At 38.0% G+C, this 24,797-nt stretch overlaps 1 protein-coding gene across 1 annotated transcript in view; it reads right to left on the bottom strand.

The window, feature by feature from the left end:
• cadm2b (cell adhesion molecule 2b) overlaps positions 1 to 13,633 on the bottom strand; it is a 151,480-nt gene extending 137,847 nt beyond the window's left edge. Inside the window, exon 1 of the mRNA XM_088011661.1 lies at positions 13,002 to 13,633. Coding sequence (XP_087867787.1) covers positions 13,002 to 13,062 — 61 coding nt within the window. The 5' untranslated portion in view covers positions 13,063 to 13,633. The remainder of the gene's footprint in view (positions 1 to 13,001) is intronic.
• Positions 13,634 to 24,797: the final 11,164 nt, after the last annotated feature.

Here is a 24,797-nt window from a genome sequence, read left to right as displayed (position 1 = left end):
TATGCATGACCAAATATTTGGTACTAAAAAAAATTCCAAAAATTTTACATTACATCTTTCATAATGCTGAAAGTTTTTTTTAATTAGATGCAGAACAAGTCGTTGACTGACCACTGCTGATAACCTGGCTGAATCAAGGCTGCTCCTTTACAGCAAAGACTACTTTGTTTGTGAAATATTAGTGGTTGACACACAATTGTGTAAACGATGAATCTCACTCGCTACTTATTAAGATGGGACTTTATTAACACAGCAGTTGGCGAGGGATACACTGATTGGCAACGTGTTTTAAATTACTTACATCGTGTTTTAACTCTTAGTTTAACCTGCTTTTACTCAAGTGAGAATCTTGAGTAAAAGCAGTGCTGATTTGGTTTACATCTCTTACATACTGTGCTAGTAAGACCGTGAAGTATTCAATGTTTTTGCCAAACCTCCTTATTACTATCCTGTGTCAAGAACTGCCAAGCGTATCAAATCCTAATACCAATACTCAAATTCTGACCCTGCAATGAAGAACTACATTGCCTATGATTTGCTGCTTACAAGTCCCTGAAAATGTGTTACTTATTCCAGTGAGCTATCAATTTTCCAAAGATAGTGCAGTAGAGTCTTTTTATCTGGAGCTCATCCAGCCTGACTGCTTGACTGAAGGGCCTTTATGAGCACAGAAAGTCAGTGATGCAAAATCCGGCTGCCTATGTGAAACTGATGGACTTTCTGTGTTAATACTGTATTTAAAAAAAAAAAAAAAAAAAAAAAAAGCTGATAAAGGAAACAGATTCACATGTTTTAAAACTTTAGGATAGGATATTGTAGAATATTGTTGACATCACTGAATCAGGTTTGCACAGATTTCATATTAAAGGGTAAATAATCATAGATTTTCCACATAATTTTATTATGCTGCTGTGGTTAAAAAAAAAAAAAGTGTAAAATGTAATTTTGCATAGTTAAGCACATGTAGATTTCATATTTGTGCTTTACCGCTTTACTACGATTATGAGATTGTCCATAAATGCAATGAAACGATTTTTTAACAAACACTTATTCAAACTTTAGCGGTAGCAAAACAAATATTGTCATTACAGTTTGACCTAAAGTTGAACCAAGGAATAAACTGTAGACCAGAACGGTTTGATTTTCAGCTTGACCGGCCCTAACCAGTCTCCAGGGAAAAGAGACGATTATTAATACTAACCACACTAATATCTATTACATTGTGCTAAATAAAGCTTAAAATGTTTTCTCCATAATCTATATTTCTTCTTTTCTTTGAAACTGATTTGTTGCATCTTGTCTCTTCAAAAAATGTTGCCTGTACTTCTAACATAAATTATTAGTGACCGTTAAGAACGGAAAGACTGGAAAATTATTTTGAATGCTCTTAATTATAACTAAGATCAGCAATGGCATGTCAGAGACGGGCAACAACCACAAAGCAGACACAAACGTCTGATTGGTGCATTTCAAGCGTTTCATTATCATTCAGATGCAGATTGCATTTGGTGGAGTCTTTAGAACTGAAAAAGATGCATTATTTAGTAGATACGTTTTCCGGGATCTTGCCAGAAGAGATGTATAAACATGCTTGCATGTCCATCCTCATGTATCGCACGCGGAAGCGTGTCAAGACAACAGAACGCTTAGGAGCAGAAATTACAAGACACGAGAGTGAGGAACAGGGGCAGACTGGCGTGTGGGGATTTTCCCGGTGGGCCGACGGGTTAGTGGGCCCGTGGTTTTGCTTTCGCGCTCCTCAGTAGTCCAACAGCAAGCTGTTGTTTTCGGGGCTGCAGAGTGGACCTGTAAACATGCGAACAAGGGCTGCAGGGCCAGCTGGCTGACAATGAAGAGAGGAAATCAGAAAAACCTGTCCTATAAAGGTTGGCCTAGAAAAACAAAAAGTCTCTGTGGCACTTATTAAAAAAACAACTGTCTTGGAATGGAAAAACCTTGCCCTACTAGTACCACATCAATTAAATTTCCCTGTTTGTCTCTCGCGTCCCTCGGAGAGATGAGCAGTACAGTGGCCCTGGCTCATAGGTAGTATGGGGCCTTCAGCTGAATATGATTTAGGGGCCCCTCTTCACCACCAAGAACATTACCGCCATGGCAACATAACAGTTCAACATGGATTTGGTGGGGTCTGGGAGAGGGCCCCCAGTTTAATTGGCCAAGCTTTAAAGTAAATTGGTCATTTGCCGAGAAGAGAAGAAACTGAGCTCAAACACAATGATTAAACTCATTACATCAGGTTGTAGCTATGGTAACAAAACAAACTATAAATATTATTCTTTGCACTTTTACAAAATAAACTTGCCAAATAAATGTTAAATTTAGATGTTAAGCATTTTATAAAACCTTTTACGTGATCTCTGCTGAAACCATTAGCTGTTAGTTCAAATTTAGTATGATTCTCATTCTCAGTAAACAAATGTTTATTGAGAAATACTTTCAGTATTTTGAAGGTTGTGGGCATCAAAACTACCGTGTTATCAGTTTGTAAAGAAACATCAAAACCACAGAAATTTTAACACAACCAATTTTACCTGTTTAACTTGAGTAAAATCGTTCAATAATAAGTACATGGTTCAGATTACAAAAACATGGCACATTTTGTTTGAACCTATACAGTAGTGAAAGCAAGAAACTATTCCTGTTGAATAGTTTTCTGACATATCTAAAACATTTCTCTCGACACAAAAACTAACTACTACATAAGCACAGTATTTTTCTGTTATGCCACAACAAAAGTAACTTTTGTGTAATTTTGGTGTTCGTGTGAACAAATTTAAACTTTCTTCTTTTGTGTCTGTTTCACAATCTGAGATTAAGTCAGAACATCGATACAATGATGCCTTATCTTCTGGTCTTTATCAATACAAAGCTCCAAACTCCTATTCATTGAGACTCCTGCAGATCACAAGTCACACGCATTCTTACACCACACATCCATTTTCTCACAGAGTAAAAAAAAAATAAATAAATTGCAACTGATGATGCAGTGGCATTCAATGAGAAAACTGACACCTCACACACACAGACAGAAAGGCACACTCAGTAGCAAATTCAGAAATGCTTCTGTCTCCCCTAGACTAAGGGGAATTGTAAAACAATTTTACAAATCTCATTTTGGATTTCTTGTTGGAAATCCTCCAGGAAAAAGACAAAAAAGACAACATCCAGCTCCATTTGTCCATTCACACATCAATCCAATACAATTCAAAAACAAGCACTGATGTTGATGTTCTAAATGTTTTTTTGGGGGGTTTAAATTCAACGACATACTTCTTTTCTTAGAACTACGTTTTCAGTCTGGAAAACAGAAAACTTTAGTTGTTTAACTTCTTCGCAGCACAACACCCACTGTGATAAAAATAACCTAAAAGATTACCTGTCTGTTGGGTCAAAGACTAGTGTACTGATGCAATTTCAGCAGAAAAAATATTAACTTTGCTCAGTGACTGCAGCAAAAGGAGAAAAGGGAGATCATTGCACAGAGTAAATGAGATTCACAGGCTCATCCGTAGTCGGGCAATAGCCCACTTCAACAGATATGAAGGCCAAGAGAGAATGGTAAAGGTCAACTCCGCAAACAGCAATGAAATGAAGTATAGGCTTCATTTCAGACACAATACTGTAATGTCGGGAACGCACAAACCTCTCACAGAACACACGCCTACTACCGAGCTACACACCAGGACCTGCATCAAAAATTCTCATATCCTGATATTTCCATTTTTCAAACGTTTCCCTCTAATCGCTTTAACCATGTGGAAATAAATTCTGCTTTTATAATGCCATAACAAATAAATGTAGTTTATTATTAACAGTTTAAATCACTTGAATATAATTACAGCAGAGAATTTAACTGCATGGATTTATGGTTGGCTATAAAAATTAGTTTTATCTTGTCATTTGATCATTTCAAACACCAATATAAACATATTTTTGCTGCAGCACAATTGTTGACTGAGCTAATTGAGATTACCAGGCAAACGTAATTTGACCTTTAATGCACAATGACAATCTCTGAAACCTTCTTGAGATAAACACCGCTTTAGCTACTTTTCTCAAGGCTCAAGTAAAGCCTCAAGCTTATCATGAGGTATCAGGTATGAAGGCTTCATGGCTGCTTTTTAACCGTCTTCCTCCTGGAATTGGGCAAAAATAGTCTTTCATAGTGTAATTCCTTTGGATTCCTTTAGATTCATTGCTGAGCTTACAGCCACTCGAATGGTGCATAGTGTGTAAACGTGGGATGACAAAGAGCAGGGCAAAGGGGGTCTGACATCACACAGTATGACGCTGAGGCGGCGAGCAGCTAATCTCAAAGCCCCTTCCCCACTTGTCTGAGCACATTTGCTTCTAGTTTGGGGTTTATCCCCACAGATGTATATCTGTCAACAGAGAGCCAACAGGGCAGCGCTGACTCTTTTGCAGCATATTGGTTCTTTTTACTGGATTATCATTTGCAGTGGCATGCTGCACATAGCGCCAGAGCCAGCACTTGGCAGCTGGGAGACATTCTGCGGGGATAAGCTAACCCCTCAGCAGTGGGGAAAGGGTATCCTTGAACGTAAACCTCCCTTCTCCACCATACCTTGTCGTCAGCTCAGCCAGCTTATTCCTGCTGACTGATTTTTCTAACCCACAGGAGATGTGCTCAGCCACACATCTCGCAGGCTCCCTGCGTCTTACAGTCTGGCATTTTGCAGTTCACATTGGCTGGAATCAGATTCGAGCTGCAACAGAACTCACTTTCCAAAAAAAGTAAGAGAGAAAGAGAGAAGAGCAAAAGAAAAAAGAAAAAAAAAAGTCTGGTGCACCAGTTTTAGTCTGAAAGTATGCCCAATCTGACAGTGTAAGTGAACAACCAAGACAGTTGGCACTTTTCATATTTATGGTGATTTTAGAAGCGTTAAAATCCTGTTTGAATCAAGCAGCCTAATGGTGAGAGTGACAGCTTCTCAGTATATTCAACAATAAGCTTCTAAACCACTCAACTGTTGCTTAAACAAGAACGCTAAGAGGCGACGCTTGATTTAATTCTGATCCTCTTGACTTCTCTTTGCAGATTGAACAGTTTGTAGTGTTGTTAGGCTGATTAAAGTGTGAATGTGCAAACTGCATATCTCAGTCGTATCACCAAATAAAGCAAAACTTTGTTTGCCAGCTCAAATGAAAATGTGTGAAATTAATACTTAGATTTTTAACAGTCAGTGATATTTTGTCAGTCAGTCTTTGACTTTAAAAAGACTTTAAGGCTGCATTTTTTTTAATTTATTTTTTTAGTTTTAAAGAGAGGTTTTCTAGTGGCAAAACACTAGTTGCTAAACGTCAAGAGAAAATCAAGTATGTGCGTCACTCTAGTTCTAAACCTGTAAAAGTAGATCTGGTCCTAAATAGTTTTACGAATCAAACAGTCTGCTCTGAAGCAATCTGCTCAAACATAAATGAGGCATTAAGCATGGATTTAGAGAAAAAAACACATTTTATTGTGTAACTGTATAATTTACTGCTAGAGCAAAACATCTCATTCTCTAAAACAATAATTGTTTGTGGTATGAAGGCTGGGTGAAACAATAGTCTGCTGAGAGCTAACAGTAGTTTTGGCTCAATTGTTTCTTTTTCTGATAAAGTTACAAATTTCACAATATATACAGATGCATCATTCCGCTGTCATTTAGATGCACCCTCTATTTTTTTGAACACTTCAGTGCATACTGTACATTTAGCACTGAAGAGAGAACTCCAACTTGTTTACATACGCATTTCTTGCCATCTGCTTTGTAAATCCGGTGTATAAAAAAAAAAAAAAAAGTAGCACATACAAAATTGTTGCAAAAAATGGAGCAGTGAACTGAGTAGTAAATGATGCTACGTACTGAGAAGAAGCATTTAAAATGGGCAGTCTCCACAACGCCAAAAATGTGTGGATATTTCTCATAGGGGTGTAAATCTTTTACTATCTCACGATACGATTTGATTCTGATTTTTGGAGGCAAAATTTGATTCAAAATCAATTTTTGCTTCAAAACGATTATGATTTCTGCTTTAATCTATAGGTGTGCAAAGGATCCTCATGATTTACTCTGGTCTACTTTCCAAGACAGAATGACAAATGGAGACATTAAAGAGTCTTTTCCACTTCCTCCCTTCATCCTCCGGTTTGCTTTTACAAGACGGTCACAGAACGGATGCCACACTGTTTTGCAGACAGCCTTGTCTGTGGACAACGTCACTGCAATTTCCATCCAGGAGTTTTTAGCTATTTGACAGTTTTTGAAGTTATTTAGTGAAGAATTGTGAAAATGTGCATAATTTCAGACAGGGTTGCATAAGCATTCCTCAACAGTAATCACATCGCCTGCGGATACAAAAACTGGATAGTGGAAGTGGACTAATTAAAGCGAAATATCGCCATTGCTTTCCGAGTGCGTTTCTGCATAAAACACGTCCACAAACTTCTGACCAATCACACAACGCACCGCTCAGCTCTGTATGGGAGATTGGCTCCTCTGTAGATTGTCTCATGGTGCTTAATCTTTATTTTCCAAACTTTGCAGACAGCGAAGCTCACATCAAGCTCCCTCATACTGGGGAATAAGTGAGTTAAAAACTAAGTGAGTCCAAATGTTTGCTTTTTGTTTTGGTACTTTCTATGGTTGTGTATGTTTCATTACTGGCTTTATGATGAGATCAGGACATCCTGATGTCATGTGGTGTTACAAAATGGAGGTCAACAGTCAGCAGATTTCTTTAAATTTTTAAAAAATGTATAACATTTTATATCTATTCCGAATTGTAGTAAATGTGAATCACAATTCATGAGAACGTTTTAGCAAACTCTACACACAACCCAATATTTAAAAACCTCCCCTTACTGGTTTTGAATTTTGATTGCTCTCAATCCTATCTTTATTCAAGAAGGACATTTTTTATTTGCGTCATAAAGGCATACCCCGATGTGTACCACCTTATCTCGCTTTTAAAACATCTGCGTATTTGATATGAGAGCAAATACTTTCACCTTTTATTTGTCCTCCATTAACTTCATTACTGCCCCCACGCACCACGGTCAAAGGCATACCCAAATGTCACCTGCCAGGCTATTCTCGCCAACATGTCTGATGAGATAAACCATGATGAAAGGCGCCGTGCTCAAACAAAAGGCAAGTTCCCCTGGTGGTGTGGGAGATTTCTGGGCTTAGTAAGACGGAAAGTGATGAAACACTTGAGAAGGAGGGAAATCACAAAGACTCCATCCAACAAAGAAATGTGCAGATCATAAGACGTACATTCATGTTACAACCAGTCAGGGGGTTTGCGAAGAGCCTGGGTATGGCTGCGCCACATGGCTAATTAGCATTACTAGCCTGCCTGCCATCTTACCTGATAACTCTCTTTGACAAGTCTGTCTGCTGTCTTCATTAGCTGCCTTTGGTGAAATATGCTCTGATGGTGTTATGATACTTCAACACTTCACAGACTGGTACAAGTTCCCACTTGTGCACAAATGGGTGCAACAACAGCACCTTTCATTGAAAACCCTCACATGCCAACAAAACACACACACATACATATATATATATATATATATATATATATATATATATATATATATATATATATATATATATATATATATATATATATATATATATATATAGCCAAACAGTCATTTTAAACATTTAGACAGCAACCCACCCCATGGGCTAAAGTAATAAACAGGATTTCAGCATTTCACATAAGCAAAAATAGTAAGCGTATTTCTTCGACAAAGGGAAAAAAAAAATAGGATGAGTCTGTGTGAAATGACTCACAACATTATGGTGCATGAACAGAGCTGCTGAGGCTGAAGTCTTGTCTACAGAATCGCTGCAGTATGTGATGTGGTGCACTGCAATTTAACTGTCGATTAGGCCGTAAACGCTCAGTAGATTCTGCTCCCTTATACCTGCGCTGAAGAGGTTATGTTTTCAGTCCCATTTGTTTGTTTGCCTGTTAGAGAGGATGGTTTCTCAGAAAATTGCTCATGACTTCAGAGGAAACAGGGGACGCCACAGACCATAAAGTGTACTGATCTAAGAGAGTTTTTTTTTTCTCCTCTAAACTTCTCACTTCATAGTCATTTGTTATATACTGTACATATCCTATTTGAAATCAAACTAGAGAGGGAAAAGAGAAGAGTTAATTACCAAAAGGGTTTGTTATATTTTCTCTAATTATGTGTAGATTAGCTATATGACTGATGAACATATTTAATAGTTCTATAATGTGTCCCTGAATACAACTGTTTATATATTCTTCCCCAAACAGGCACTACAAAATGTATTTAATATTTCTTTCTCTCGTCTTTTCCCTTCACTTTATTTGAAAAAGATACATGTCTTCACAAAAATGATGTATAAACAGTTCGATCTATCCAGAAGAGGCACAAGCAGTTTTTCATGCACCCTAAAAGCAGAGCTTGAAAAAGACTGGGGCCGTAGGAGAAATACATTTTACTGCTAATATTTTAAGCTTTCACTCCCGCAGGATTGTACAGTGCACTAACTGCTTCACTGAAATAAAAATCTGAATAGTTCTTTCCTAAGTCATACCATTTAGTTTCTCAAATGTTTGCAGAAGAGTCCACAATTGAAGCAGATTAAAAATTCAAATCATTTTGATGACGTTTGAGTAATTGTGCAGTCCTTCTCTTGATGCAATGCTTTTATTTAACGACTATTTCTTTATTTTTATTTATTTATTTATTTTGGTTCGTCGTTTGACTTTTCACATCTTTACAAAGTAACGTACGATTTGTACTTTCGGAGCACTGGCCTTGGCACCTCATGCATCTAAACTTTACCCTCGTATCATAAATATTTTAAGTAGCCCTTGAAGTGGGCGCTGTCTCAGAACAGCCTCTGGACAAGATACATTTTCTGGGCCCTGTTCTTTCTCTCTCCTCTCATGAACCAAAATCTGGTGCCAAATAGGCTAGCTTTCTGTTGACTATTTTTAACCTCAAAACTGGCACAACTTTTGCTGAAGCTTTTGATCTTAAAAAGCCCCATAAAGACAAAAGGATGTGCAGGACATAGCGATTTTTGGTGCTTCATGGTGGCTGTTTAGAAAAAAATGTTTTTGTAGACAAAAGACAATAAAATTTGATCACAGCTGTAAAATACCAGGCATTTGAAATAACAATCAAAGACAGCTACTGCATAGAAATACAATGGCAGGCTGTTTAATGTAGTCAGATTTCCATTGAGTGGAACTGGACAACTGGGCCATCAATGTAATCTGGTAAGAGACGCAAATTAAAATATACGTACAAAAAGCAACTTGTCTTCTTTTATACTGGAGTATTTTAGCTGGTTTTAATATAACTGACAAACAGAAAGGTACTGATTAGAATTTCATGGCTGATTTCTGTTCTCCTGGTTTGGTAAATTATTTGACCTGGCATCCTGGGGCCTTTCTCCATGGAGTCTGGAGGTTCTCCCCCATGCATGCCTGGATTCTTTCTGGGAACACGAATTTCTTTCACTGACCAAACATTACTTTTTAGGCTAATTTGTTACTCTAAATTACCCTTAGAAATGAGTTTACACACGCATGGCTGTTCATCCTGCGTGTCTGTTTTGCCTTGTGATGGACTGGCAACCTGTGTGTGCCATTCCATCACACACCGTCGAAGATAGCCATCAGCCCCAAATGACCCTGCAAGGATAACCGGGAAGAGTGTGAGAGAGCAGTTGCTGTAAAACCGTTCAATTTAATTTAGTTTATTTATAAATGGTTTTACTATTTTTAAACCAAGACTCAAGACTTACAGAGTTGACTTTATAAAACTGTCTTTAGCCTCTTATATTGATGGTCCTGTATTAGAAGGCTAGTACCTCTATAACATAGTCTCTGTGTGTTCCCTAGAGCAGGGATGTCAAAAAATGCAGTCAGGAAACCATGAAATTGGCCAAAAACCACAGGCGGTTGATGCAGATGGACTTTTCTTTTTATTATTTTTAAATGTGAATAGTTCATTTGTTTTATTACAATCTTTTTTATTTGTAATTAAAAAAATAAAAAAATGTTAAATGCTTTTTTTGCCACTTTTATTTTCAATACAATTATTAAAAAAATAGTCCTCTCAACTTGAGAACTGGAATCCAAAAGGTTTGAATACCACTGCTGTAGACCATTTAAATTGCTACGTCGACACCCCAAACTCATCAGGATGGCCAAATCTACCAAGTTCTACAAGAGATACCTCAAAAACATTAAAACAAAGCACTTTCGCTAACAAAACCCCAAGTGGGATTGGTAAAGGCTATTCACGTAAAGCACCAGCTACACTGTAAGGGTGACAAAAATCAGTCCCACAAATGGGGCTTATTTTAAATTAAATTAGTCTGCGTATTTAATAGCCATCATTTTCTCAGATATGAAGAATGAATAGCACGGTTTTTATTATCTGTTGAGCTTTGAAAACTACAAGACAGATCTTTCACTCTCTCTGACAAAAAAACTAAAATGATCCCTTCTCTTTTTACCTGCTGCATCGGCTGCACTCACTGGTCTTTACACTGCTGAGAAACCTCTTTGATATAAGCCTTGAAGACTATAGTAATGTTCATGTATTATTAATCATACGCTCGAAATGATAGTGTTGTTGACATAAGTTAAAGTCAGTAGATCCTTAATTCCTTTCACCATATACAGTATTGCTACTCCCAGCATATCATGGGATTTCGCTCAACTAATATGTAAGGCCCGTATTCGTATTCCTCTACTTTTGCACCAAACTCTAGGACATGGGTGGTTTACGTTTTCATCATGTCAGTAATCACAGATCACATTGTCTGTGCAGACATTTTGCACTATCATTTGTTTGTTGCACTCAAGATCTCCGTGAGGTGATCGCGTTACTAGAGAAGAACTAAACAGGTGATTGTAATTTTCAAAATGTATTTTAGTGACTAGTTTTATAATGTAGTTCACTTGTTTAAAGATTTCTCAGAAGCCAAACTGCGGTACATTTGATTTGTCTGTACACTGGGCAAAACAAGAACATGCATTATTTTTACTCCAGACTGGGCGGACGAACAGAGAGACAGACAGACCGACAGACAGCATTTTCAGTTAGAAGTTATGAGAACATTTTGAGGTTAATAAATCATCCAAGGTTATTTAACTCAAACCATAATCCTCTCCAAAAGGGGCATGTCTCTAGGCAAGCTCTGGCTGTGGATGTGGTTGGATGTCTTTTCGGGTCACAGCTGTGCATAACAGATGATGGCATTTCAAGTTGGACAGCTCTGTTAGATGAGGCAAGACTTGCTGACAGCAACTATCCAAAAACAGAGCATTCATTAAGGCAAATTATATAAATATTTTGTGATTTTTAACAGCAATCTGGTGGATCTAGACTCTGACTTATTGCCAATCCACTCTCAAGCATTTAAGCTAAACTGGGACTAATGCTAGGCATATACATGTGTGCCAAATTAGAGATGGTGTGGATGGAAAGGGGGGCAATGCCTACCCCTTCAGGACTGCCGCCTCCCTTGATCAAACACTGTTTTACGCTTAATATTTTACAAATGTGTAGGAAATAGTTAAAAGAAAGTAAAATTGTCAGTGAGTTGCAACATTTTGATGATTAGTTAATCTATGTATTTATTTGTTTTGTCTTACATAGCTCAACTTTTGAATATTCATCCCTGTTTGACAGCATAAAAAACAACTTGGTTTTGTGGGGCCACCTTGTCAGCTGTCCAATCTGAACGCCCTTTTGAAAACGTTCTGGTGCCCCTGGCCATGTGGCGGGACTCTTCTGAAAATCTAAAACTTACATTATGTTAATTCCATAATTCAATGTAATTTAAAAAAAATAAATATGCAGGACTTCCGAGTAAACAGAGATCCTGCAGGTTATAAACTTTTGGTTTCTCAGGATCAAATAAGTGGAACAGTGATTCTGAGTGGAATTATAAATCATTTATGCTTTATGTAACATTCCTCTAATCACTTTCATTATACAATACCTTACACTAAATCTGCATTGACAATGTCATTAATGTCTTATGGATTTTTATTATTATTAAAAGAGGAAGGCAGATTAATCTGGTCATTTGTCATATGGAACACTTTGATGGCACCAGCAGCAGCTCTTCTGGAGGGGGGGTTCAGAAGGCTGGTCGCCTATAGGGCGGTGGCTGCGCAAGCATGTCCAGGAGCGGGACGGTCTGCGGGGAGAACGGCTATTGTCATGAGGCGACGTCTAAACCGAGCTGCAGACTGGCTTCAAGTCACGCAACCTCACCTGCGTCTCCGGCAGCAGAGCAGTGCACGATGCTGGTCCTAAAATGTGTTACCGTCACTGTTGGAGATGCACATGCATAGGCTGCACTTTAAACAGTGACCACAATATAAAACCCAACGAAATGCATAGAGGACTTTTTTTGTGTGTGTGCATCTTTATCTTTAAAATAGATTTGCTAAATCCCATGAAATGAACCTAAGCGCAGCCTGTGGTTGTAAATATCTACTCAATGACACCGGACTCAGCAAACAAGACACCAGCCACCTCTCCTGCATCCTGTATCAGTTTCAGAAGACACATGCCCAGCTGAATGAGCACAGACACAGAAGGCTTCAGTGAACTAATCCGCAGCTTTTATCGGTCACTGAGGCGACATCCAAGTTGTCACCCCCCCTCCGACACGGAAACTTGTGTAGCCGCATTCTGCTCCTCACTGCGCCGCACAATTCAACTTCCAGGCATTCCAGCACACTGACGGCAGACAGCGGCAGCCGTGCACTGCTGCAGCCGAAGCTGCGCCGTTTTAAAAGGCGAGCCAACTCTCCCTTTTCTTGTGTTTGCGCTGAATAAAACAACTTGCCCTCACGTGTCACAAAACACAAATGATCTTTTACACTCCACGCAGCCTCCACCTCCCCGCACACCACGCCCGTCTGCACAACAACCGTCCAAGAGGGCTCACCTTTAAAGACGCTCGCGCAGAGGCTGTAGAGGATGAAGATCAAGTGCTGCTTGAGCATCATATTCTTCTCTTTTCCTGCACAATTTTACGCCAACACTCCACTCTCTCTTTTTTAATTTTTTTTCCCCTCTCTTCTGCCAAGATTGGACTTATCCAGCTGAACGGCGCAGTTTCTGACTGACCCGAGTTACATTGACGAACTCTGCCGTTTTTGCAGGAGTCCCTGTGTGTTTTCGCTGATCAGAGGGGGCAGTGATGACTGTGGTGAAGCAGGACGGCAGAGATGCTCGTCGGCAAAGTGCAGCTCCTGCTTCCCTTTATTGCTTTCACTTTGACTCGCTGCAGAGAGCTAGAGTCCCGCCCACGCCTTTTGACTAATGAAGACGCTTCGCCAATGAAAAACACCTAGACATACTTCGGATCTCCGGTAAACAATTTCACAGAGTACACGGTTACTTTGTTATATCAGTTTCGAACGGGTGATCGATTTTTTTAGATTCTTGTTTTGCAAAAAAAAAAAAAAAAAAAAAAGTGATAAGTGCCATGATTTCTAAAAGCTTCTGCAGAAATATGACTATGTAGCTGAATGTCTTCTTCACTAAATAAATAAATTAATTAATACATGAATATCATATGAGTTCAACGAGATGAGTTCTATCATGATCATAATTTCAGCGTCTTGTGGCAGTGTTTAACTCAGGATTGTGAAATTATGGAAACGTTTTTTCCAAAAATCTGAAAAACGCAGCCCACTCTTCTTGTACAGCCTTCTTTTGCAGCTTGTTTTGTGCTGTTGTTTTCCTCTACCAACTTTGCAAAATCTAAAGATTAGATGTTGTGTATTTTTCTTGGTGATTTTTCAAATCCAGCCACATCTGCTCAATTGGATCTTAGTTTGAACTTTGACTGAGTCATTCTAAAAGGCAAGCGATCTGTGATCTAAACCATCCCATTCGCTCTGACCATATGATTATGGTCAATATCTCCATCCATCTCTGGTCAATGCTCTCCTTTCTCAGTTTAAATAGACAACCTTGTGGTACTACCTGCTCCAGATTGCTTACAGGACCCAGGGCCCTGATTTTTTGAAAGGATATCGGGAGCAAAGATTTTTTTTTTTTTTTTTTTTTTAATGAATGCCTGCTTTGCATAGATTTACTTTAGCTAAAACCCCTAGGCCAAAATTTGGTGAGCTGGATTAATATTTTAAGATTTTTATGATTATAAACAATATTCAAGTATTTGAAAATTATGAGGTTTTAGTTGATTTCTCTGTGACAACAGAGTTATTGGCTAATGAATGTACTAAACCCACTATGCATCAATTCAAATCTGATGATGTATAGGACTATCTATTAATGTATTGTAAATATTTTTTTTTCTTAGTGGACAGGGCACCAAAAGTCTCCAGCCCAGGATTCCATATCCTTGTAAATTCAGCCCTGCTTGCTACATAAGCCATCATGCTGTACTATTTCCAATTTTCTGATGAATGCAACTGATTTCAATGGATTTGTTTAAAGCTATCAAAGTAAAGACGGTTTAACACATTTCATTACAATTTAGAGAGAAAAAAAATTAAGCATATAATTTCCCTTTCACTACTGTGTGCTCCTTTGTGCTAGTCTAACACATAATATCCTTATAAAATCCATTTAGGTTTGTGGTTGGAATGTGGCAGTAGATGGGATCAGGTTGTGAACATTTTTACAAGGCACTATTAAATTAACTCTTTCAGATCCAAAACAGCAAATAAGCCAGAAATCAGCACAAGTAACTTGATTTAACCAAACTGATACATTACTGTATATCATGTGTTTGTAGAGGAATGAAAGGGACAGCACACGGTGATGATGGAAAGACCTGCTCATGTTGTGTGAAAAGACAGTTGCTTTCCAGAGATGGTAACCCCGAGTCTGGGTGCATGTCAGGAATGACTGCACATACACAGGGGAGGTAAATGGGCTCCTGGACATCCTCCTTTCTTTCAAAGGGTTCCCACGAGGCACAGAGAAATGAGTGTGGCCATTCTCAAAGACAGAGGTGAGAAGGGGAAATGGCAGTTTCAGCCAGGGATCGTTCGCTAAGCCGATCGCAAGGATTTTACACATGGTTTAACATTCTGCTTGGCAAATTTGGTTCAGTTTTTCTCAGTGGTCCTCCATGCCACTCCCACTTCAAATCAAATCGCTGACCTGCGCGAACCGCCTGAGAAAAGATGTGGGGCTGAAAATGTAGTCAGGGCCTTTTACAGCCTTGGCTTCTCTCTCAGTAGGAAAAACAGCAGATGCAAAATTCATCATTTAAACAATCGGTCGGACCACTAATCTTCATCAACAAAAAAGAAATGAACGCAGTATATTTTCATGTTGTAATCAATTATGCTTTTAATCAGAACGATCCGAAAGGGAACCTTTTACTGAGATGTGCTGAGGCTGCATTTTAGTCTTTTTAAACTTGGAACTATATGCACATCTCTACTCCCGGTGGAGCTATTGATGCCTTTCTGAACTGTAAACCTTGAAGGACTGAGTGCTCTTGTGTGACATACATTCTCTTTACAACTCACTTATAATTCGAAGCAGAACTATACAGAGCCAATTACCAAGAGGATGGGGGTTAAGAATCAATCCCATGTGTCCTGAAGGTCAGTTTCTCGTCATTTCATTAGATCTTTGAGAGTAGAATTCAACTCATGCACCTTCTTAGCACCGGGAATTTATTGACTATCTGTGTTCAGCAGAAAAGCTCGGGGTGCTGACACAGATCTGTGATGCAGGGGAGCACGTTCTCTTTTCGCATATATCTGTGGGTCTTTTCTCACATTCTGTTCCTTTCTTTGTGTAATTTGGAATGCTCCGTCATGTGCACGACCAGATTTAATGAGGTTACAAGCCGCACATCAGAATCCCAACTACCTGTTGTGACACAAAACAATTTGAAAAGGCTTCAAGTTATTTCAGAATAAGCATCCAAAAAGCACAAAAGAAATCAAAACAAACTGCGAGACAAAAGGCAAAGCAAGGGCGACTGATTAATATGCATTAATCCATCAGCGATAGGATTTTAACCACCTCACTGATTTAAGCAGTTATTCCAGACACACTCCGCTCAATGCATTTTACATTTGTGACAGAATTTTCTAGATAAATGATTGTCCGTAAAACATTGCATTGGGACACAGTTTGATAACTTTTTGTCAACTAACTGCTGCACTGCCGTGAAAAAAAAGCTATTCAAAATTTTTGTAAATAGAATTTTATAATTCAGTGTGTCAGACACGTACATGTTTTTTTTTCTTGTCAGTGTTCCTCTGGGAAATAACAGCTGCTCTCTCAAGCTTTGTAAAGTCTGAAATTGGACAGTGTGCTCAGAGTATTATATGCTTCTTGGATTTTTTTTTCTTACCCCAGGAGCAATACTTGTTATTGATGGCAAGTGGGAATACAATTTCATCTGTTTATTGCTTTATTCATGGGACACTGCAAGTCAGGACTGTATGAACATTTCTGTATATATGGTTAAATTAGAAATAATCACCCAGACATCTTGTCCAGAGGTGTATAGTATGTTGTGGCTACTATTTTCCAATAAAAGTGAAAATATACTGGTTTCATCTTGACAGTTGTCTCACCTAATAAATGCTGCATTGCCAACAAGCTGAAGAGTAACCCACAGCCATGCAGCTTTTTGCATTTATGTCATTTAAACAGTTAAGGAAACGTAACTTTATATCACTTTATACCTGTAATATTTCTGCCAAACATTTATGTACCTTTCTGTTTCATCAGAGTAAATTACATGATTTAAATTCTAATAGGTTGGGGGTGCCTAGGTCATCGGTGCAGATGTCACAGGTTCGATTCCCGGCCTGGTGACCTTTGCCGCATGTCTTGCCCCTTCTCTTATTACCTACTCTCCTGTATAAATACTCTCGAATAAACACAGAGCCAATAAAACCTTAAAAAAATTCTAATAGGTAAATATAGATGGGCTTCTGTGTTGACACGACTAGATCTCAATCTGTCAAGATGTGTGGAGGTTGTAATGGATCCATGGGAGGTGCAACTCTTCATGCAATTTGAAGATTTAATGAAAATACAAACTTACAGGACAGGACCAAAAAACATCCACAGAGAGGAAAAAAACCCAGCAAGAATGTACAGGGACCACATGATGTAAAACAGGGGAGAGACAGGAGGAACTAGCAAGGACTGACTGAGAATGAGGTGCTGGGAGGTTATATGCTGAAGTAAAGACCTGGGCTGATGAGCTAACTGGGGAGAAAGCAGAAGACAGTCTGAGGAGAGAGAGAGAGAAGTGACACAGGAAGTAAGGGAGAGCACATGGGGCCTAGGAAATTAATCTAACAAAATAACTAGGCATAAACAATGAAAACTAGAGTATCTAAGAAAAAGGACTAGACACAACAAATACACATAACTAGAATCACTAAAAAGGAACTGAAGTAAAAATAGAAACAAGGCAGAATTAATAAAAAGAACACAAATATTAACATACCCAAAACAAACTCAAACAACACAATATCCTGACGCAATCCTGCGTTTGAGAGGATTGATTATAAAATATTGATTGTGAATTAGGTGGAATTGTCTGGTGCTGTGCTTGATTGGTTCAGATCTTAAATGGTGGACACTGAGTTATTTGGCAGTTATGAATTGATCAAACAAAATTTACTTTTGCTTCTTGTACTACTTTTATTTAAAAGTAGTACAAGTTCCCCCCAAGTTCTAAAGTTGCAAGATGAGAGATCAGCGCTCAGTCAGCTTCAGGTAAGATTAAAACCACAGGAATGCAAGAAATGCAGGTGCTGACATGAGTTGATATCTGAATTTTGACAACCTTGCAAAGTCTATTCCTAAATAGACTTTGGTTTCTTGTAACTGAGATCTAGGATCGCAACAGGAGATCCTGTATAAATCAGTCTTCTTTCCTTCTTTAAACATTGGCAGATTAAAGGGTTTTCCTTCAAAACAGGACACAAAAGACTGTGGCATGCATTTATTTTTAGTAGGCTCGATTTTTGTAGTGGTATCTTTATGTGTCTGTAAAAAACTAAGAAAAAAAACAAAGTCAAATATGTCAGTAAAACAGTCCAAAGAACCAGTGGCTGCTCATCTAAGATGTGGAGTCCAGATCAACACCAGGATAAGGGATCGCATCACATCAGTCTTTATATCACTGCACCGGCTTCCTATTTGTAAAAGGATATTTTAAAACCTCACTGGTCTATTAAGCACTGAATGGCCTTAGGCCTAAATAGATCTGAGAGTTACTTGTCAGGAATGAACCATGAATCCCCCTGAGGTTGACAATCTGTTCCTAGTGTTCCTAGGACCAGGACTGAACCAGCACAGGCAGCATTCAGTTTATTTGCTCCCTTTAGCTGTGCATAGCACCAAAATACATGAGATGTGGCTTCATTAAATCAGGACTAAGATCATGCAGTAGCTGCTAAAGGTCAAAGTTGACCTTATAAGCTTTTTAAATAATTTATTGGATAATTATTTGCTATTGATCAGTATTTCAACATTTCTGAGTTTTGGTGTGTCTTTGCAACTTTCATGCCTTTCTGCTTTTTAATTAGATTTTTTTTAATATCTGTTCCTTTATTTCCCAGTGAAGCAATTACCTTGTGTATGAATGGTGTTCTGCAAATTGCCTGACAGGAAGAATGTTTCCATTTTAAGTCTTAGTAGGGACCTCTTTGTGTGAAATTTGCATGTCCTCCCAACAGTTTTCCCCTCAGTCCTAAAACAAGCAGGTTAGGTTAAATGGGGCTTCCAAATTGATTAAAGGTGTGAGTGCCAGTGAGCATGATTGCCTCATTTGTCTCTGTGATGGACTGTTGACCTGTTTTTCACCCCTCACCCTGTGGAACTTAGGTTGGACTTCATTCTTCTTCCCAGGATACAAGACAGAGAGCAAATGGGAAATGAACAAATGAATACAAAATCAGAACAAAAGAAGTTAAAGAAAATTAACAACAATGCAGAAGATGGAAAGCCATAGAACTTAATAGATACAGATTTGAATGGAAATGTGTATTTTTCTTTTTTTTTTTTTTTCAAAGGCCACAGTTGGTTGGTGTAGTTGATTCTGTTAAAACGACAAGTTTTATTTTCCACATTTAATATAACAAGCATCTTGTGCCGATATAGCAACAACAACAAATCTGTTGGTGAGAAAAATGGTGGGATTTTTTTTTTAAAACAGGCAATAATTAGATTGATCAAGTATGCCTTGGTTTAAATTAATTCTTTGTCGAAGCACCTTTTGAGCATTTTGTGTTCTTTGGCACACAACTAACATCACCTGTAGAGCATCTGATTAACTAGAAATAAAGCTCTCCTTCAGCTTCAGTTAGTTTGTGTAGACATTTCAAAAGACCCAAAGGACCTTAATGTTCAAAGGTAATGATCTAGAAAAAAAAAAAATACAAATCCACAATATAATTTGTTCCACAGGACAGTGAAGACATCCATCTATCCAGACAGAACCCAAGCATGAACCAGGAGAAAAAGCAAAGTCAATGCAGAAAGGAATTTAAACTTAAATTCTCAGAATCTCATATTTTTAAAGAGGCTTAAAGGACAGAAAGGTTGAATACCAAAGTATCCAAAAGTGCATCAGCATTGTGAATCCAAGTTCATGTACAGTTCTATTTATTGGCAGATTATATAACTTATTTTCCTTTTTTATAGCTTTCATTTTAAGGATGGTAAAATTGTGATTTACAATAGACTCAGCTTTGTTCAGAGCAAAAACCTGGTATTTTGTCAGTGATGTGTACATTTTTGAGATTTGCTCTATATTCAGATGTAAAGGCTCTAATGTAAGCACTTGTTTCAAATTTGGAACGCTGCATCGCATAGAAGCAAACTTGCATTGCATGAAAACTTTGTCCAGAAAGATTTAAACTGGCTTGAGGACATCTAGGTTCTACATTCAAATTGTTTTTGAACTGGACCGTTTAAAACAGATCAAAGTATAGTTGAGTAAATGAACATTTTTTTACCAGCATCTAAATCCACAATATATGAAGAAATTAATTATTTACTTATTGAAAGTATAATCAGTGGTACAGACTAAATTGACTACACATTTTACCAGATGTTCATGCCACAGTTTTACTGGTGATGGAGAAACGCTGCAGCGTCATTTACTGGAGAAATGTTTACAAGGATATGAGTAAGGTTCACATTGCAGTGACATTTTTCTCACATTTACCCTGACTCAGCAACTTCAAATGAAAAGCTAAATCTTCTTGATAACACAATCAAGATGTATTTTATTATCTACTGAGGCTCCTGCTGAAGGATGAGTCATCTTTAGGTCAGGGAAGATCTGAGGTAATGACTGCATCTTCACAGCACAGCGCTGGAAGCAAAGAGCTGCAATGACGGAACCAACGTTGGCCTTTTTGTTTTTAACTTCACAAACAAAAGGATGCTTTCAAGGACACGCGCCATCCCTTTGGGACCAGCGTAAATGCATATTCAATCTCCCTCCTCCATCTCCCCATCCATACCGACACTAACAGAACCCCGCGCCCTACGCCGAGTGAAGTGCTTTGTGCTGGGGCTCGCGCAGATGATGGCGCTCCGGCAGCTGGTGTTCTCACAGACCACTGCATGGAAAATGGGCTGATTTTAGGATTTAGCTGCCCGTGGTGGATTTTTCACTCGCCAATTATCAGGGCCAGAACCACTTAGTTATGGAATTGCATAAGATTAAAACAGAGATTTGAAGCCCCCCAAGTCTCAGATTTGTTAGCACGCCGGTCAGTTCTGCAGTAAGCAGGATTCATTTTGAGTTTTAATAAAGCAACATCATTAGTGTGCAGCTGTTCAGCATTTACTTTGAACTGAGGATTCAACCACAAATGCTCATGCTTCTACACGCTGGAAGAATGTAGCGCGTCTCTTCAAACAGCAACATCAGTGCAACACACTGAATCAGGTCAACATTTCTAAGCTGCAACGCTGACTTAGTGTGGATCTTGAGAATGTGCCCACAGAGGTTAAAACAACAGAGATTTGGGAGGTAAAACATTCAACACTTTTTCCACTAATACTTAAAAAAAAAAAAATCTAAGCATTCTGTGTTCTTTGGCCTCTTCATGTGAACCAACAGATCTTCTTTTTGACTTAGTTTGGACTCTGGCTCAGCCTTTGAAAACTCTAATATTTCAGTGTTTAGTTCTTTGGCTGAATTGGACGTATGCTCAGACACACTGTGTTGCTGACATGAAACCACTCTTCATCTTCCACCTTAAGCCTGTGGTTCAAATGGCAAGATTTAAAAATTGTTGGTTGATTTTCAAAGTCTGAGCAATTTTTGACCTGATCTTTTCTACAAAAACTCCTACAGTGGTCCTACAGTGTGTGATGTACAGCCACAGAGCAAAGACAACACACCACACGTGAACAGACTTCACTCACAAACATTCAGATGTCAGAAGTCCTGCTAAACCTCTCAAAATAAAACATGGCAGACGAGGAAGAGGCAATAGTTTGTGGGCTATTTTTTAACTGAACAAAACAATGCAAGAAGATTTTGCCAACGTTCACCAGACTTTCTGCTGTGCATTGAACGTTGTTTTGTCTTTTGTATTTTGGATTCCCCTCTGTGTTTCCGTCAACTCACTTTCTGACTGGCTCTACGTCTCTTTTGTCAGGCAGCATGCTCGTTTCTCCTTGCAGCACCAGACAGGCTGGGACATCACGCCAACATGTTGGATATCCCTGATTTGAGGTTGGAGTGGTCCCAATGAGGCTTAAATACTTTTTTTTATTTAAGCAAGCCTATTCTGCCTCCACATGATTTTTATGATGTTGATTTTATCTATGATTTTAGTTGCACTGTGTAGCAATTTGAGATTTTTTCTAATGAAAAGTGCGGTACAAATTAAATTGATTATTATTATTATTATTATTATTATTATTATTATTATTATTATTATTATTATTATTATTATTATTATTATTATTATTATTATTATTATTAATGTCTATCCTGTCAGACTAGGTCACTCCTAAGTTTATCTTCAGAGCCATCATGACAATCTGAGCATCCTTAAAATTGTTGGAAGGGGAATATTGGGTCAGAAATGAGCATAATTAACTTGGAGTGTGACCCAGTCTCCAATAAAGACCCCAGTTTTATCTGAAGAGAAGTAACCACAGTGCATGATACAAACTGTACAATGTTTCACCATGGATATACTGTACTTTTGGTAGGGCGCAAAGTTTTGGGCAAACATAATAGAATTATGGCTTAAAAAGCTCAAATTTTGTTTCATATGTCATGGTCTTGTGTATAATTATTTAGATCCTTCTCTTGACTGATACCTTTGTACAGTGAGAGCGTTCTGAGATTTACAAAATATCTGCAAATTAAGGCTCTAGCTAAATCCTAACAAGGAAATGGCATGCAAATTCCTCCAGGGCAGCCATACATTGGGTTGATCACATTCATTATAATGGATGGATTAAAAGCTGAAGTGAGAAGCAAAAGGTGCTTCCAAGACAGGATTAGGAATAAGGAAATGAGTTTGTCTTTTAGATGAAGTGCATAGAATATTTGTGTCCCACTAAAGATGGGAAAGGTTTTTATATGATTTATCATGGGGTAATTTTCATGTCGCAAAAACCTGATATTTTAGGAGGGGTGTGTAAGCTGTCCCTGTTGCTTGTATCAGAGTCATATATGTAGAATCTAGATCAGTGTGAATTTAAAATATGTGAAGCCCAAACAGCTCCAAGAATCAAGATAAAAAAAAATAAAAAAAAGAATGTTGCAACATCTGCTATCTAACGGAACAGATATAACTTGGGACACTCCGAAACGTCTTTTGCTGCCTGCTCCTACCAGAAGTTTTGATACTTGTAAAGCTCTATTATACGGAGAATTAGGATGCCAGTGTCTCAGAGCTCATCAGCACTCCCTGCACCTCCTTTGCTTATCTTTGCATAACTACACATCCTGGTCATGTTTCCTTTCTCCTCCTGACCATCTGTTCCCTGCTGCCAATCTTCTGAATGTGCCAGCTTCTGCCTCTACATCCCCTTTCCACTGAGTACATCTCGGTATTGATGTTATACTTTTTCCTCTCTGCTTCACCTCTCAAACACTACAAAAATCTGAAGTTTATGTGTTGTTGTTGTGAACATACTGTCACCACCAAGATGCACATCTTTGCTCCAGTTGTCTAACAGTGAGCTTTGGGGATTATTTTTTGTTTTGTTTTGTTTAACTTCCTCCACTGTCCTGCTCCGGTGTTTAGTGGCAAATCTTTTTCTAGCCTAGTTTCCCGTAGTTCCAGTTGTTTTAAACTGCTGACTTATTGATCTGAGTAGATATATGGACATAGGAGAGCACCTATTTTCTTGTGGCCCTTTCCCCAACTCGAGAAGACTAGCATGCATCTATCTGCCTTAATGAAAAGCAAGTTCTCCTGTTTTTTCTAATTTTAAAGAATGACTATGAGAAATCAGTTCTTACGTCATGGTGACTGACCAGGGATACAGAAAGTATTGACATACTAAAGTAAAGTTCTCAGTCACACCATTATCCTAACGACAAAGCAAAATAAAAACGTAAAGAAAGCTTCACTTACCTTCTCATTCTGTCAGATTATGGAACTGAAAAAATAAAATGTATTTATTTGAAGGCTGGCGTGCCAATAAAAATGGTGGGAGATGTACTCTGTTGTGAAGCAAAGATAAACACAGATGAAACTTTACTTCTCACACAATTATTTCAAAAGCACAGTTAGCAATGGAATAAAAACACCTAAAATTATAGTTTTAATTTATTTTGTTACATTTTTAAAATATTTTTTGCTTAACTGTATGTTCACCCCCCTTTGTTGCTTTTATTTTACTCCCAAGCATTCGAATGACGGTGAAAGACATTAATGCTGCAACAATGTAGTCACCAGTGAAACCTTTTTCAGAAAATTAAATTATGATTTTACACCTTCACAATTATGTTTCACAGTAAACAATAAATCTCGAAAAGCTTAATCATTCAATTTCAGTGTCTATTTTTTTTTTAACAGCAAAAACAGATACATAAAGCGCCTCGAAAAGTATTAATACCTGTTGGACTTTGCCTATATTTTATTTTATCATATTACAGCCATAAACTTCCTCTGCTCCTATAGTTTTTTCTAGACATAATGGCTGCGAGTATTTTAGGAGTTGCTCTGCCCATCTAAGGTTTTAAGCAAATGACCAATGCACTCACTGCAAAACCCCCAAAAGACCTGCATAAAATTGAGGTCTGTTAAAAATGTATCATTGTGATCATTAGTATTTGCAAATGTTGTAATGATGTTTTTAAAATGGGGCTCCTTGAGCTTGCAAAACACAAGCATCAGACATTTGGTTACCACCAAGAGAAATTTAAATTAAGAAAATAAACTTTAAAAAGTCCTGTTTTGTAGAAAAAGTGGAATTCCATCAATACATTATGCATTACTAATGCATAATTTATATACAGATAAAATTTTCATCAAGGAAACATGATGACTGAGGTACATGCAATTACAAGCATTGCTCACATCAAAGTGAAATAAACTGAAATAAATAAGTGATGGTATGAAAGGAAACACATTCAGGCTAGTGGAAGCACAAAAATCCAAATGTTTATAATGATATTTTAGCTCAAGGAAAATATACCAATCAACTATTAAAGGTCGGCTGAGCTTCAACTTTCTTCACCTAACTCGGGTTTGAAAGTACCCTCATGTTTTTTTGTGGGCTAAGT

Source organism: Poecilia mexicana, unplaced genomic scaffold, assembly GCF_051168715.1.
Source record: "Poecilia mexicana isolate PSO_F unplaced genomic scaffold, ASM5116871v1 scaffold_13, whole genome shotgun sequence".
NCBI lineage: Eukaryota > Metazoa > Chordata > Actinopteri > Cyprinodontiformes > Poeciliidae > Poecilia > Poecilia mexicana.
Note: the sequence above shows the minus strand (reverse complement) of the source record. Positions and strands in the feature narration are given on the sequence as shown.